At 31.8% G+C, this 14,451-nt stretch overlaps 2 protein-coding genes across 6 annotated transcripts in view; one reads left to right on the forward strand and one right to left on the reverse strand.

Moving 5' to 3' along the window:
• Nucleotides 1–7,162, reverse strand: part of LOC114333628 (methyltransferase-like 26) — a 32,539-nt gene extending 25,377 nt beyond the window's left edge. The window contains exon 1 of one of the 5 annotated variants that reach the window (XM_050654353.1): nt 7,144–7,162. Coding sequence is in view for 1 of the 5 variants with exons in the window: in XM_028283554.2 (XP_028139355.1) it covers nt 6,122–6,172 (51 nt within the window). In the remaining 4 variants the exon portion in view is untranslated. Of the gene's footprint in view, nt 1–6,117; nt 6,347–7,143 lie in introns of those variants that run through there. The other 4 variants (XM_028283554.2, XM_028283555.2, XM_028283556.2 and 1 more) reach the window with 4 other exon arrangements.
• A 583-nt stretch (nt 7,163–7,745) lies between these two features.
• Nucleotides 7,746–14,451, forward strand: part of LOC114333630 (VPS35 endosomal protein-sorting factor-like) — a 106,953-nt gene continuing 100,247 nt past the window's right edge. Inside the window, exon 1 of the mRNA XM_050654355.1 lies at nt 7,746–7,996. Within this exon, the coding sequence (XP_050510312.1) occupies nt 7,974–7,996 (23 nt within the window). The 5' untranslated portion in view covers nt 7,746–7,973. The remainder of the gene's footprint in view (nt 7,997–14,451) is intronic.

Below are 14,451 nucleotides of genomic sequence, written 5' to 3' on the forward strand. Positions count from 1 at the left end.
TAAGGATGCACATCAATCGAACTATTCAGAGCAGCAGCATCTAAGATCAGAATAGCCGTGATGATTGCCAGCCTCCGTTGCGGAGATAACATGTAAAGAAAAAGAAGATTATGTAATAACTTTTAATAAAAAATTATTAACGTTAATGAACAAATACACATTTAAAAAAAGTCAATACTTATTTACTACATTAGAACGACTCATTTACTAATTACAAGAAAAATCCAGGTCCGGATTAACAAAAAAACATAAAGCAAGTGTGACCTTGAAATAACACCCTGTATATTGAAATTTTCAAAATCCATTTGCACATTTGAAAAGAGCACACAAAGCTGAGTTTACTGGTTCGCTTTAATTTTTGGGCAGAAAACTTAGAAAATAAAGAGCAGGTTTTTAAACCACTGTAATAAATTATTATTAAAAAATAAATACTCATTTTAAAAATTATCATTTACTACATTTGAACGACCCACTTACTAATCACAAGAAAAATCCAGATCCGGATTAAGTAATAGTGACCTTGAAGCAACACCCTGCATAATAAAATTTTAAAAATCCGTTCGAACATTTGAAAAGAGCACAAAAAACTAAGTTTAATGGCTCGCTTCAATTTTTTGCGAAGACAATTTAATGACAATATTTGAAATTATATAATATATCAAAATTTTGTTCTGAGTTCTAAAAATTTGAAGATAATTTCAAAATTAAAGTCATTACATTGTCTGCGCAAAAAATGGAAGCAAACCATTAAACTTAGTTATTTATGCTGTTTTAAAATGTGCATACGGATTTTGGAAATTTCAATATATAGGGCGTTGTTTCAAGGTCACAATTACTTTATATTTTTTTTTGTTAATCGGCACCTGGATTTTTTTTGTGATTAGTATGTTGATCGTTTCAATGTAGTAAATAAGTATTGATTATTTTTAAAATGAGTATTTAGTCATTTACTTTAGTAATTTATTATTAAAAGTTAATATAGATATTTATTTATTTATCATAATAGATAATACACAAAACAGAAACATTGCACTCCACACCTGTACAAATTACATAAGAATTGTCAAGGCAAGGAGCGCTGTATAATTATCATAAAGTATTACAAAAATTTTTACAAAAATTAAAAACATGAGACTGAACAAATAAAGAAATAAGCATTGTCAAATTAAATTAATCAGAAACATTCAATATATAAATAAAAAAAGAAAAAATAAAATAAAAATAAAAATAAAAACACTGGAAGTACAACAAACATTGCCAATTGGTTTTTAGGTCTTAGTTTTAATATAATGGACTAATAATCTCTTAAAGATAGTTGCATTATGGCTATTTTTAATGTGATAAGGTATATTATTGAACTGTACAATTCCTTTATGAAACAAACTTTTCATTGAACTGGACCTGTAATACATAATACCTGCTTTATAATCTCAAGACTTCTAACAAATTTCAATATACAGTAGACTCCCGTAAGTTCGGCTACCTCAGGACCGGACCCTAGGCCGAACTTAAAAGTGGCTGAACTAACCGATGCTTATCTAAAAAATACCCATTTATTGTTTGTATGGATCTAGCAAAAACAAATCACTTGCACATTAAGTAGAAGACAACACAGAGGAATACTCTGACATATATTTAACATATAATATATGAAAAGATAGACTGTTACAAAAATACTATAAAACAATACTTACAGAACTCTAGGCCTAATAAACTTTAAAAACATTATTGCACATTGGTGGTTTGGCTTCTTAAACATTTAACCTTTAACTACACGCGCTGGCATACTTTGTACGCCAGATATAAGAATTCTAGGTACTGGAAATATATTTAAAAATTTAATTTTTGACCTTGCTTATTTTTCTAACCTATCACTGGAATGTGCTTTACAATTTGGTTTTAGTTTCGTTATAATCGGCGTTCTGGAAAGATCGTAATTTACATTTTATTATTTGTTGTTTCCGGTGGTGGACAATATACCCCAGGATTATATTACTATAAGTCGTAATATAAGTACATATTTTAATTGTTTTTTAGTCATTATGGCAAAAAATATATTTTTCTTTGTAAACAATACTTTTTCTCGTGTAAAAAATCACATTTAAAAAAAATTTTTATTAGTAATTTTATTTATCATGGAATCCAGTTATTCCATGATTCCAGTTATAAATCCCAATTGGCTTACTGAAAAGGAACTCCAAGTATTCACTGATGCCGAATAAGGTTTATAACAAACAACTAAGTGTATTTTTTCAAAAAAAATTAAACAAATCCGCTGTTTTTAAGTGTATTTTCTTGTGGCGTACAAAGTACGCCATGCGTGTAGTTATGTTATAACTTGATGCGCGGGTAGTTAAAGGTTAAAAAAAGTCAGTAATTTTTTTCTGAGTTTTCTTTTCTAATGATTTTTGATGTGCAAAGTGTGTGACTAATTCAGATTCGTTTATTCATATCAATAACACAAGTGTTTAACACATGTCAAATAAAATTACACAAAGATTTGGACACAATACAAATTAAAAAGATGCACAATACTCAGGGAGCCTGCCGGACTAAGCAGAGACCGAACTAACTGAGGCCGAACTTATGGGAGTCTACTGTACATATTTAATTTCAAATTGAACCGCAAAAATATGTCACAAAATTATCTATTTATTTTATTACAGTAAAATAAACTGCGAACAAGGCTATTGTCACTAGATACATGAGAAGTCAGTCTGATGCTGAATATGTTAGGTTTTCTCGCCTTAGGGCTGAGTGTAAGCGTTTGTCTGATACATGCTTTAGTGGCTATATGGGTGGAGTAGACATTAGCTTAAAAAATAACCCTAAATCATTTTGGAAGTTCATTAATGACAAGCGATCTACTCATAGCTTACCGAGCTCTTTATTTTATTTAGACCAATCAGCATCTAACGGTCAAGATATAGCAAATTTATTTAAGAAGTTCTTTCAAACTGTTTACTTGCCTAATAATGGTCAGCTCCGGGTGCCCTGCTACCCTGAGGGTAGCAATGTAAGTACATGTATTAGACCTGCTGCGATATCCATAATTGAAATTTTTGACAGTATAAGTGATCTTCCCAATAAGCTGTCAGCTGGTCCTGATGGTGTGCCTAATTATCTTTTGAAAAAGTGTGTCTGTACTCTAGTCATACCTTTGCATTTACTGTTTAACAGGTCTTTAGCGACATCTATGTTTCCGGCTGCTTGGAAGGAGAGCTACGTTATACCTGTATATAAAAATGGGCAAAAGGATAACATTGAAAATTATCGCAGCATATGCATTCAGTCTGCAATACCCAAGCTTTTTGACAGCCTGGTGGCCAAGCAGCTTTCTTGGTTGTGTAACGGATTAATTTCCGATTCGCAGCATGGCTTTCGCATAAAAAGGTCTGCTGCGACGAACTTGGTCGAGTATCAGTCTGACTTATTGTGTCAAATGGAGGATCGTAAACAGATAGATGCCATATACACGGATTTTTCGAAAGCGTTTGATCGTGTTGATCACCAGATACTCTTGGAAAAGCTGGTGTCTGTGGGTTTTGATGTTAACTTTGTCGAGTGGATTAAGAACTCCTCATCGGGGCGTACTCAACGAGTGAAGATTGGTAGCTATTTATCTGACATTATTACAGTAAGCTCCGGAGTTGCTCAGGGTGGCCATACTTCTCCGCTTCTATTTATCATCTTTGTTAATGATATAAATAATTGCTTTTTGAATAGTAAATGCTTAATGCTAGCTGATGATCTGAAATTCTGGAGACCAGTGGATGGTTTGTTGGACCAGGCGTTGTTGCAGGAGGATCTTGATAGACTGCAGGAGTGGTGTGTTCGAAACAAACTTTTCTTGAATGCCAGGAAATGCTGTTTTATAAGCTTCTTTCGGAAAGTCAGTAGAATTGAAACAGATTACATCATTAATAATCAGCCACTTGAATATGTATCTTCCGTTAGGGATTTGGGTGTTGTTTTGGATGAGAAGCTTTCTTTTGTGGAGCATATAAATGCTGTATCTGTGAAGGCAGCTAAACTTTTGGGATTTGTTACAAGAAATTGCAAATTCTTCTCTATTGAATCTACTAGGCTTGTTTACTGTAGCTTAGTAAGGTCCCTCTTGGAGTACAGTTCTGTGGTTTGGTCACCCTATTTCCAGACTCATATTGATACTATCGAGAGAATACAACATAGATTCTTGAGATCATGTGCTTACTATACACAAACTATCATTGTCAATCACGATTATTCTTTTCTTGAACAACAGTTGTCCCTACCTCCACTTAAGGTACGCCGTGACATAGCAGGTGCTGTTTTCATTTTTAGGATCATAAATGGACTTATAGATTCTCCCAATCTTTTAAGTCAGATTAATTTTAATGTTCCTTATCAAGCTCTTCGTTACCATAATATGTTTAAAATACCTTTCCATAGAACATTGTATGGCGTTCACAACCCACTTGATAGGTATATGGGATTGTTAAATAATTACGAACTTGATTTATTTAATATAACTCTAAATCAATTAAAAAGATCTCTTGCTCTGTGATGTTATTTTTATACTCTTAAGTGTTATGTTTGTATGTTGTATATTTTTTTGTAGTTAATATTTGTTATATATTAATTTTTGTGACATATGAAATTTTTCAGTGTTTTTATACTTTTCTAATTCTCTATTTTTTAGATTAATTAAGTCATATTTAACACATTGAATTTATTATTACCTTTTCGAAATGTATTAATATTTAACTGTAATTTTTCTGTTAATGGGGTTATCCCGTATAATAAATAAATAATCTAAAGTAACAAATAGATCTTATTGAAAAAATCATTGTGTAACTAGACATTGTATAACAAATCCTTTCTTAAACAATGGAAAAATATAAAATAACAAATACCCTCATGCGCTCATCTGAGTTAACTCGGTTAAACGAAAATAGAAACATATTTTAATACCGAGTTAACTCGGGTGAGTGAGTTAAGCAGCTAAGTTATTAAATTTTCTGTGCAAAAAATTAAAGCGAACCTATAAACTCAGTTTTTTGTGTTCTATTTAAATGTGCAAGCGGATTTTAAAAATATCAATATACAGGGTGTTGTTTCACGGTCACAATATCTTTGTTTTTTTTTGTTAATCTGGATCTGGATTTTTCTTGTGAATAGTAAATGGATCGTTCTAATGTAGTAAATAAGTATTGATTATTTTTAAAATGAGTATTTGTTCATTAACTTTAATAATTTTTTATTAAAAGTTAATAATGCCTGCTTCTTAAAGAGTTCTTAAAAATTTCAATAAAATTTAAAAATTAAAGTCGTTAAATTGTCTGGCCAAAAATTGAAGTGAACCGTTAAACCGTTAAACTTAGTTTTTTGTGCTCTTTTCAAATATGCAAATGGATCTTAACAATTTCAATATACACAATTTTGTTTAGTGGTAGTGATTTTTCTTGTGGTTAGTAGTCGGATGGTAAGGGTTCTAAATGACCGCAGACATAATATGTGTACCAAATATAAAAAAATATACAGGGTGGTTCTAAAGTTGTGGGCCCAGAAAGAAATGGGCAAAATCGATAAAACACCCTGTAACTCAGTTATAAAAATCTGTGAGGCAATAAATGTGGTATATCTAGAACCGCCTCAGTGACTTCTATTCACCATATACAAATGAACACAAATTGTACACATAGGTACATACACAATAATACACATTCAAAGATTGAAGATCATTACGGCAACAAATTTAAAAATGGGCTTGTGTACTCTTGTGACATAAGTCAAACATTTAAGTCTTCCAACCACACTTGGACTAGGCAACCCTAGTAAATGTCTAAGAACCCTGGGAAGGCTAAGAAGTGATAAAACTAACAACAAAATTTATATATTATTTACAATGAATTGATAGAAATGATGTAACATAAATTGCCACATGTGTAGTTTCATACAAAAAATACATTCAATAAATATAAATATGTAGTAATTTATAATTAGGAATAAATCAATTGTGAAGGTTATCACTCAGAGTAGTTAAAAAAATAATAATATAAATACATATAAATTATAATTGAACATTCTTGGCCAATTTAATAATACATAATGACAAACTAAAACAAGTGTACCTACTTACTCTGAAAGGGAATTTGAGTTTGAGCAATTTCTTTCCAATAGAAAATGACATAAAACTATAATAGCGCAGAAGTTAACATATATTATAATGCTCTTATCTATGAATGTTATTATGTTAGTATAATGCACTTATCTATAAATAATACTCAATTTATTAAACTTTTAAAAATATTAGTTTATCATTCACAGATTATTTATACATCAAAAGAAAAGTCATAATATGTCAATGTCAAAATCTGGTAAGTCAACAGAGTTGCCAGATGTGGTTTTATAAATCCCTCACAGACAGAAATTCCCTCAAATTGAAACTCAAATCTCAAATCGACCCTCTCCGTGGCTCAGTGGTAAGAGCGTCTACCGATGGATCGAAAAATCCGAAAGGTGAGTTCAAATCTCACCAGGGTCAGAAATTTTTCGTTTATTATAAATTAATAAATGAAAATAGTTTCTGTCCTTGTGGGATCGGTACTCACCAGAGAGGGACCGCAGACGTTCGGATACAATTAGCGTCGCTTTGCACAGACAACGACTTTGTAAAGTAACAAGACACTTACTCAACACACACACTACACATGACACTAGGTACCTAACTGTAAAAATTTACCGTACCTACTATGCCAATGGCCATTATATAGTTGTCGAGGCATTAACTAAATAATAAAAAAGAATGTGTGTGTGTGAGAGAGAGATCCTGGCATCAGACAAAATATATTTGCCACAAAACATGTAAATTCTTAATTAAATAATTAATATACTTAACAGGTTATTTGTATTTTATTTAAATATTAAACTAACTTTCTTTACCTACCACTTTTAAAACTTTTTATTAAAACGATACCAAAAATATAAAAAAAAAGAATATGAATTGTCCGGGATTTGAACCCGGGACCTCTTGATCCCCGGTCACACGCTCTACCACTGGGCTATTTTCCTTTTGCTTTGACAGGTTACAAGATTTCTCATACATACTGACAAATTTAATAGACCAAGTGAAGTATACAAAAATTCTTTAAATATACTTACTATTATTATAAAATATCTTATTCCCGAGGAAGACAAATCCAAAGACACAAAAATTATAATAAATAATACCTACATTTACTAAGAACACTAATATATCCTTTTATATGATATAATATGACTTATTTGCGCTGACAGCGCTGATACATACATATCTTGAAAGATTAGCAAAGAAATACCTATACATACTGTCTGTGTGCGCATGCGCTCGGCATTATAAAATTTCACTCTCGATCGTAAAGAAGTATAACTTCAAAAAAAAATCTCAAATCTCCTATACTTTTAAATTTTTGCCGCATTTTAATAAATTAGTAGTCAAATGTAGAGAACAGTTTCCAAAATTAAGTACTTTCACTCTTCTCATGCATGAAATTATTCACAAATTGCTTTTTATACTAGGTCTCTTTTTAACTCATAGAAACTAGTATCGCAAAATTAAGCTGCTTTTGCATAGAAATCACAATAAGTTAAACAAGGATAAAACAATACGTTATTACAAGGTGTTGTGAGGTCTTTGACCTCAGACGCTTTCAAATTACCCCAAAATCGTGGAAAATACCCCAATCTGACAACCCTAGAAGTCAAATTTCAAAATAATAGAATCAAAGCTAACTTCATACTACACTATTATAATATGTCAAAAAATTTGTTATCAAAAATCAAAATAAAAATAAAGGGTGTTTGAGTTTGAGTTTGAGTCAAGGTGTATTTTGTTTATTTAGATTTCTACCACTTTTTTTTAATTTATGAGAATAAAAAAATGTGTTAAAGTACAAATTAATATTTAAACTATAAAATACAGAGATTGGTCATAATTAAATAATTTTTACAACATGGGTGAAAATAACACAGAATGGTAAGATATTTTTTGTTTAGGTATGTTTACAATTTACTGCATTAAAACAATGACAGCCTACTACCTGCAAAACTCCCTGAGACCTAATCCCTCTAAAACCCAAGTCTGTGCCTTCCACCTTCGCAAAAGAAGCCAAGCGAAAACTCGCAAGTTGCCTGGAATGGTAATACACTAGAACACAAAGACCAACATATATATCTTGGAGTAACTCTGGACCGGTCCCTCACCTATAGACAAAATTGCATAAAAACGAGAGGGAAAGAAACAACTAGGAACAGCATACTCAGAAAGCTATATATATATGTTATAGTCAAAGCCCGAATTTCAGGCACTCCTAGGTTTGACTAGGCAATCCTCAGGTTTGACTGACGGTCTTAATCAAAGCCCGAAATAAATTACAGTTTCGGCCTTTGACTAGCCAAACCTAGGAGAGACTAAGTTGGTCAGGCAAAGGTCGAAATTTAATTTTATGAAATCGGGGTTTGACTAGTCAAACCCCGATCAGCTATTAAAATGTCGTAATTTGTTGGATTAGGTTTAATAAAACGTCATTTTTTAATTTTGACGTTTATTATTTTTATATTTTCGTAATTAAAATAAAAAAATTAGTATTTATTCTCACATGTTGAGGCATTATGTCATTTAGAGTTGCACAATAGGTTAGACCTTTTACACTTACATAATTTTGAAGAGCATTTCTTATTGTAGTAGCATTTTATAAATCCTTGTCCTCCAAATTTAGAATCTTTTGTACTAATAATTTCTCTTAGAGACAGCTTTTGCAAACAATTTAGATTACTTCTTCGGATGTGGTTTGTTGTATTTGCCAAAAAGAGAGCTCTGATGCACATACGTGCATAATTTGTAATCAGGTGGTACATGTTGTGTGCGCTGACAGCACATCTGATGCATAGGTAGAGTCGGACAAACATAAGTTTGGGATTGTGACGTAGCGTTTCGCGCAGACAAGCAAACCATTTCTACCAGTGGCGGACGAAAACAGGCAGATTTGAAATAAATTTTTATAAGTAAATTATAATAGTACCTAAATTATATTTAATTAAAGCGAAGAATGAATTTGTTTCTTTTTATTTTCATAGTTTTTTTATGAAGCTTATAATCAGTTGCATTTGATAAAATAATGAGCAAAATGTTCGTTTGAAACGAATGTCATAACTTTCCATTAGGACACTCCTATTATCTTCGGGTTTTCTCCACCTGTAATTTGTTCGAGATAATTTGAAAAATATCTTTTCAAAAGTATGATGGTTTAAATTTTAAATGTATCAAAACATACAGACGTGAGAACAATGCATTGGTACTTTTGAAAAAACATTCTTCATAACTGTAAATTGTAGAAAGTTGAACTAAAACGATGACAACAAAATATCAATTTAAAATATATTATCCATTATACAATTTTATTTTTTAAGCTGAATAATTACTTTTACTATGTTACCTAAAGCCTAATCCAATTATCATTTTCCTTAGGCCGATGCCACATTATGCGTTTTGACCGGATGCGTTTCCGCCGCATCCGGTGAAAACGCATAGTGTGACAGATCGGTCCGGTTGCGTTGGAAACGGATGCGTTTTGAGTCATCGGTACGCGATTACAAACTGCACGAGACTAAACGCATAGTGTGACAGGTCGGTCCGGTTGCGTTGGAAACGGATGCGTTTTCACCGCATCCGGTCAAAACGCATAATGTGGCATCGGCCTTAATGTTTCCTTTGACCCTGGAAATTCCATTTGTTTGTTCTTTAGTTTTTGATAGATATCTTAAATAAATAGAAATCGTTAAAATATTTGGAAAGTAAATCTTTTTTTATACTTTAAGTAAATAAAATCGTAAAAGAATTGTATCTATCTACCATTTTTGTTAAAAATGTATCTATATCAGTGTATTTACGAAAAAACTTTTATTTCGTTCTAAACGGGTACAAACAATTGTTTTATAATTTTACTTACTACATTTTATTGGGCGGAGGTAAATTCCTCACCAACCAGTAAATACATATAATCCAACAGGTATTTTCCTCACCAAATTTAAAGGTTCCTATTAATCCGGTAGGTATTTTCCTCACCAACTCAGGTAATAAAATAAAAATATAGATTTAAAAAATATAAAGGCAGTAAAAATATAGATTTAATTTAAGAATTTCCATTATGAAAGCATCCAAAATCCAAGTACAAGACATTAATTTCCTTACATTACAATAATAGTTTATAATATAGAAAATATGCAAGACGTATAAATTATTATTTAATATTTACTATAATAAGACAGACACTTTACAAAATCCATTCTAGTCATTTGATTAGACTGATATCTTATTAATAAATTTACTAAGTACATTAATTTTTCAATTTCAGTTTAACTTGTTTATCTTTGATGGGTTTTGCAATATGCAAACTTTAAATTTTAACATACGTATCTACCTGAAATTCTTTAATTTTTTCAAAGAAAATATATATGATGGATGATATATTACAAAACGATAAATTAAAATGCGAATGAAAACATTCGCAAGCATTCGTAATACGAATAACAGAAGAATTTGCTTCTGTCCACAAATATGGGGAGAATATGGCATTTTCGTCTATATAAGTTTCAACTAAATGATCAACATATCTATCTTAAATTTCATTTCCTGGTGTGCATGACATTAAATCAAACACAAAACAATCTGATACGTCTTCTGGTTTTATATGTAAGGCCAAAAGTATGTTTGAGCCACTTGCCTCTTTCAGAATCATTTTTATATTCTGATATTAAATCAAGAGACCAAGACATCTCTATACCAAGCTTGATGTTGGTGAAATTTACAACCATGTATTTCAGTGTTCGGACATTTTTCAATGATTGCATTATGTATAGCCTTTTCAAAATCTTCAAAAATTTTACTAGCATTAAACTTAATTTTGAGAGCTTTAAAAATTTCTGATTTTAACAAATAAAAATATTGTTGTAAATTTCTATTTTTTTTTGTTTGGCAGTAAACAGTATAATAAAGAAATATAATGCCCATTAATTAGCCCATGAATAATGAATAATTGCAAATAATATGTGGTACGATAAGAAAATATACCATCCATATAATAAAATTCAATGTGGCTAAACTATTCTTATATTTGTTTCACCACTAAATACAATTATTATCCTACTTTTGACACAGTTTATAAAGAGAAAATTTTCCCTTTTGGTTGTTTTTTGAGCACACCTCTTCACAATTTCTTGAACCTCATCAATATTGGAAAGAAGTCGACCAGGCATCATTTTTCGTCGATAATTATATATTTTTTCTTATGTAACTGACAACAATCGTAGTAATTGTTTCAGACAAATTAGCTGCAAGTGCTTGCCGTATAATTTTTGCTGGTTTTTCAATTCTCTTCGGCTTTACGTTTACAATAGTTAGAAACAATTTTTCGATCTAACTTCTGACAATCTGGTTCATGATTATGTTATCGGCTACTTCTAGATATTGTAAAAGTTGTAAAAGATATTGTAAAAAATTTCGCACTACAAGTTGTTTTATCCTCCAGAACACTTCTTCACTTTTTAAAACTTTCACTTTATAAAAAATAAAATTTTCAAATACCAATACCGCTTAAGGTTTACCGCGATCACTTTCTATTAAACAGGCCATTTTTGTCAAAATTCCAATTGTGACTAAAAATAAAATACTATAATTAATTAATTCATTATTATAATTATAGGTACCTACTGTAAGTTAATAGTAGATAAATAATTCAATTGAATGCCTTTTAGTAAAATCTACCTGAAATAACCATTTTGGTCTTGGTGAGGAAAATACCTGTGGGATTATGGCATACCCTTATAAACGCAGGCAAAAGATTATTTTGGTGAGGAAATTACACCCGCCGATTTTATTTACCATAAAAAATATAGGTATCAATTTCCCATTAACTAATAATTTTTTAACTTTTAAACTATTTACCATTAATTGTAGGGGATCTTTTCTCGATGGTGTAGAAGTCGTATATAATATTTTTAATGGTTTTCACTTGTCCACTGCTCAATTCAATTTTTTTGGAACGACAACGTTTTCTTTTTGGACTTTTAAAAGATAAACTAGTCGCTCCGTTTTTATTTACGTCTCTACCTTCTTTTCTTATTTTGGTTAAGGTGTTTTTGCTGATACCCGTCGCTGCTAGAATCCTATCCCTACAATTACCAATGTTAAATGTTACTAAACGAAAATATTGCGAAAAAAATTGCAAAAGATTGGCGTGAAAGAAGAAACAGTGCCTAAAAACTTGTGTATTTGATCAGAGCATCCTTCCTGTTAGGACGTATGCCTCATAAACATGGACATTAACAAAGGCCAACATAAACAAAATAGAAAGGACTCACAGAAAATATCTATTGTATTAATTCATGTTTTATTCCATTTTGGGAATAACACTTCAAGACAGAAAACCAAACAAATGGATAAGAGAGAAAAAAAACGTAAAAAAGTAACTGAGCATATTCAGGGTTAAAGTGGAGATTTGCAGGCCACAATGCGAGACAGGAAGATAAAAGATGGAATGCTGAAATACAAAACAGGAGACCGTGGACGCAGCTGCAGGAACTCACTGGAAAAGCGCAGCCAAGGACAGACAGATACTGAAAGATTTGGGGAAAGCCTATGTCCAAAGGTGGATAGAAATGGGCTAAAGAAGAAGAAGAAGAATCTGATGAAACTTCATAAATATAATTATAATAAGAAAATAAGAATAATAGTAACTTTAATATCAAGAAAATAAAATGTCATTTACAATATTTACGTCAATTTACTTAAAGGTATTAACAGGTTTTCGGTTGTTTTGAAATGTGCTGCCTCTTGTTCCATAAATGTAGTAACATTATAAATGATTGCCTTTGCTTGGCTATTCAATCCCAGCCCTTTGATTCCTATCTTTTTATGAGGCATATTGTTAAATAACTAATGACTTAACTTAACGCACTAGAGATACACTAAATGTCTTAATAATACATTAATTACTACTACTAATATACCAAACACTAAGCTAAAAACTATTAATAAAATATCCAACACGATCAAACCAATAAGTTAAACACTCTCTGCGATACGTAATGCACTTCTAACTACGACACTGGCGATCAGCAAACTGGCCGTTTCCATGGTAACGCTCGTAAACAAGAACCACTGCGCATCATCGAGTTTTGAATCATATTCCCAAACTTATGTTTGTCCGAGTCTACTATGAAGGTTTTAAAAGAAAAGTTACATGCATGCGTTGTGCACAGACAGAAAAGATTAAAATAAATAAAGGAAAGGCGAATGAAGGCCTTCATTCCCAGGCTAACGCTATGAAACAATTAAGTGAAAACAAAATTTCCTCCAATTTCGATCAGAAAAACTGTAACAATACCTATCCCCAGCTTTGATAGAGCCAAAGGAGATGCTCGAAATAGTTTGGATATCATACAAGATAAAACAATTGACGGTTTATATAGAGTTTGTAGGAAATACGGAACAATACACACACTTTTTTCAAGAAATTAAATAAGAGAATGCAAAGAGAATTTTCTTAATTTCGAAGATGATCCAGACGTTAAGCTGTCTAAGAGAAATAAGTACAAAGGACTCTAAATTTGGAGGACAAGGATTTATAAAATGCTACTACAATAAGAAATGCTCTTCAAAATTATGTAAGTGTAAAAGGTCTAACCTATTGTGCAACTCTAAATGACATAATGCCTCAACATATGAGAATAAATACTAATTTTTTTTATTTTAATTACAAAAATATAAAAATAATAAACGTCAAAATTAAAAAATGACGTTTTCTTAAACCCTGTCTGACACATTACGACATTTTAATAGCTGATCGGGGTTTGACTAGTCAAACCCCGATTTCATAAAATTAAATTTCGACCTTTGCCTGACCAACTTAGTCTCTCCTAGGTTTGACTAGTCAAAGGCCGAAACTGTAATTTATTTCGGGCTTTGACTAAGACCGTCAGTCAGACCTGAGGATTGCCTAGTCAAACCTAGGAGTGCCTGAAATTCGGGCTTTGACTATAACATATACACCATTCTTAGGCGGCAACGCCCTTCGGTAGGGATCTATGGAGGAGTATCACCAAGCCGCAAGCCCTTATTCCTTGCCGTACCGCTCCTCCATAGGCCGATCAGACTCCAGTTATTCCAGACCAAGTCATAGATTCTATTGAATTTTCTACTGCAGCGTTGGCCTTTTATTAATTTCATGACCTGGCTGAGGCTCGAACTGTCAATCGCAAATCCACTAAACTTGTCAATCAATTGCGCCTCTGCCAACTGGACTGTCTAGGCCAACACTCAGAAAGCTAACAAGAAGTAAATGGGGTGCATGTCCTGACCTCTTGAGAACAATGGCACAGGCATTGTGTTTCTTAACTGCTGAATATGCATGCCCCGTTTGGGGCAGGTCTGCC

Source organism: Diabrotica virgifera, chromosome 6, assembly GCF_917563875.1.
Source record: "Diabrotica virgifera virgifera chromosome 6, PGI_DIABVI_V3a".
NCBI lineage: Eukaryota > Metazoa > Arthropoda > Insecta > Coleoptera > Chrysomelidae > Diabrotica > Diabrotica virgifera.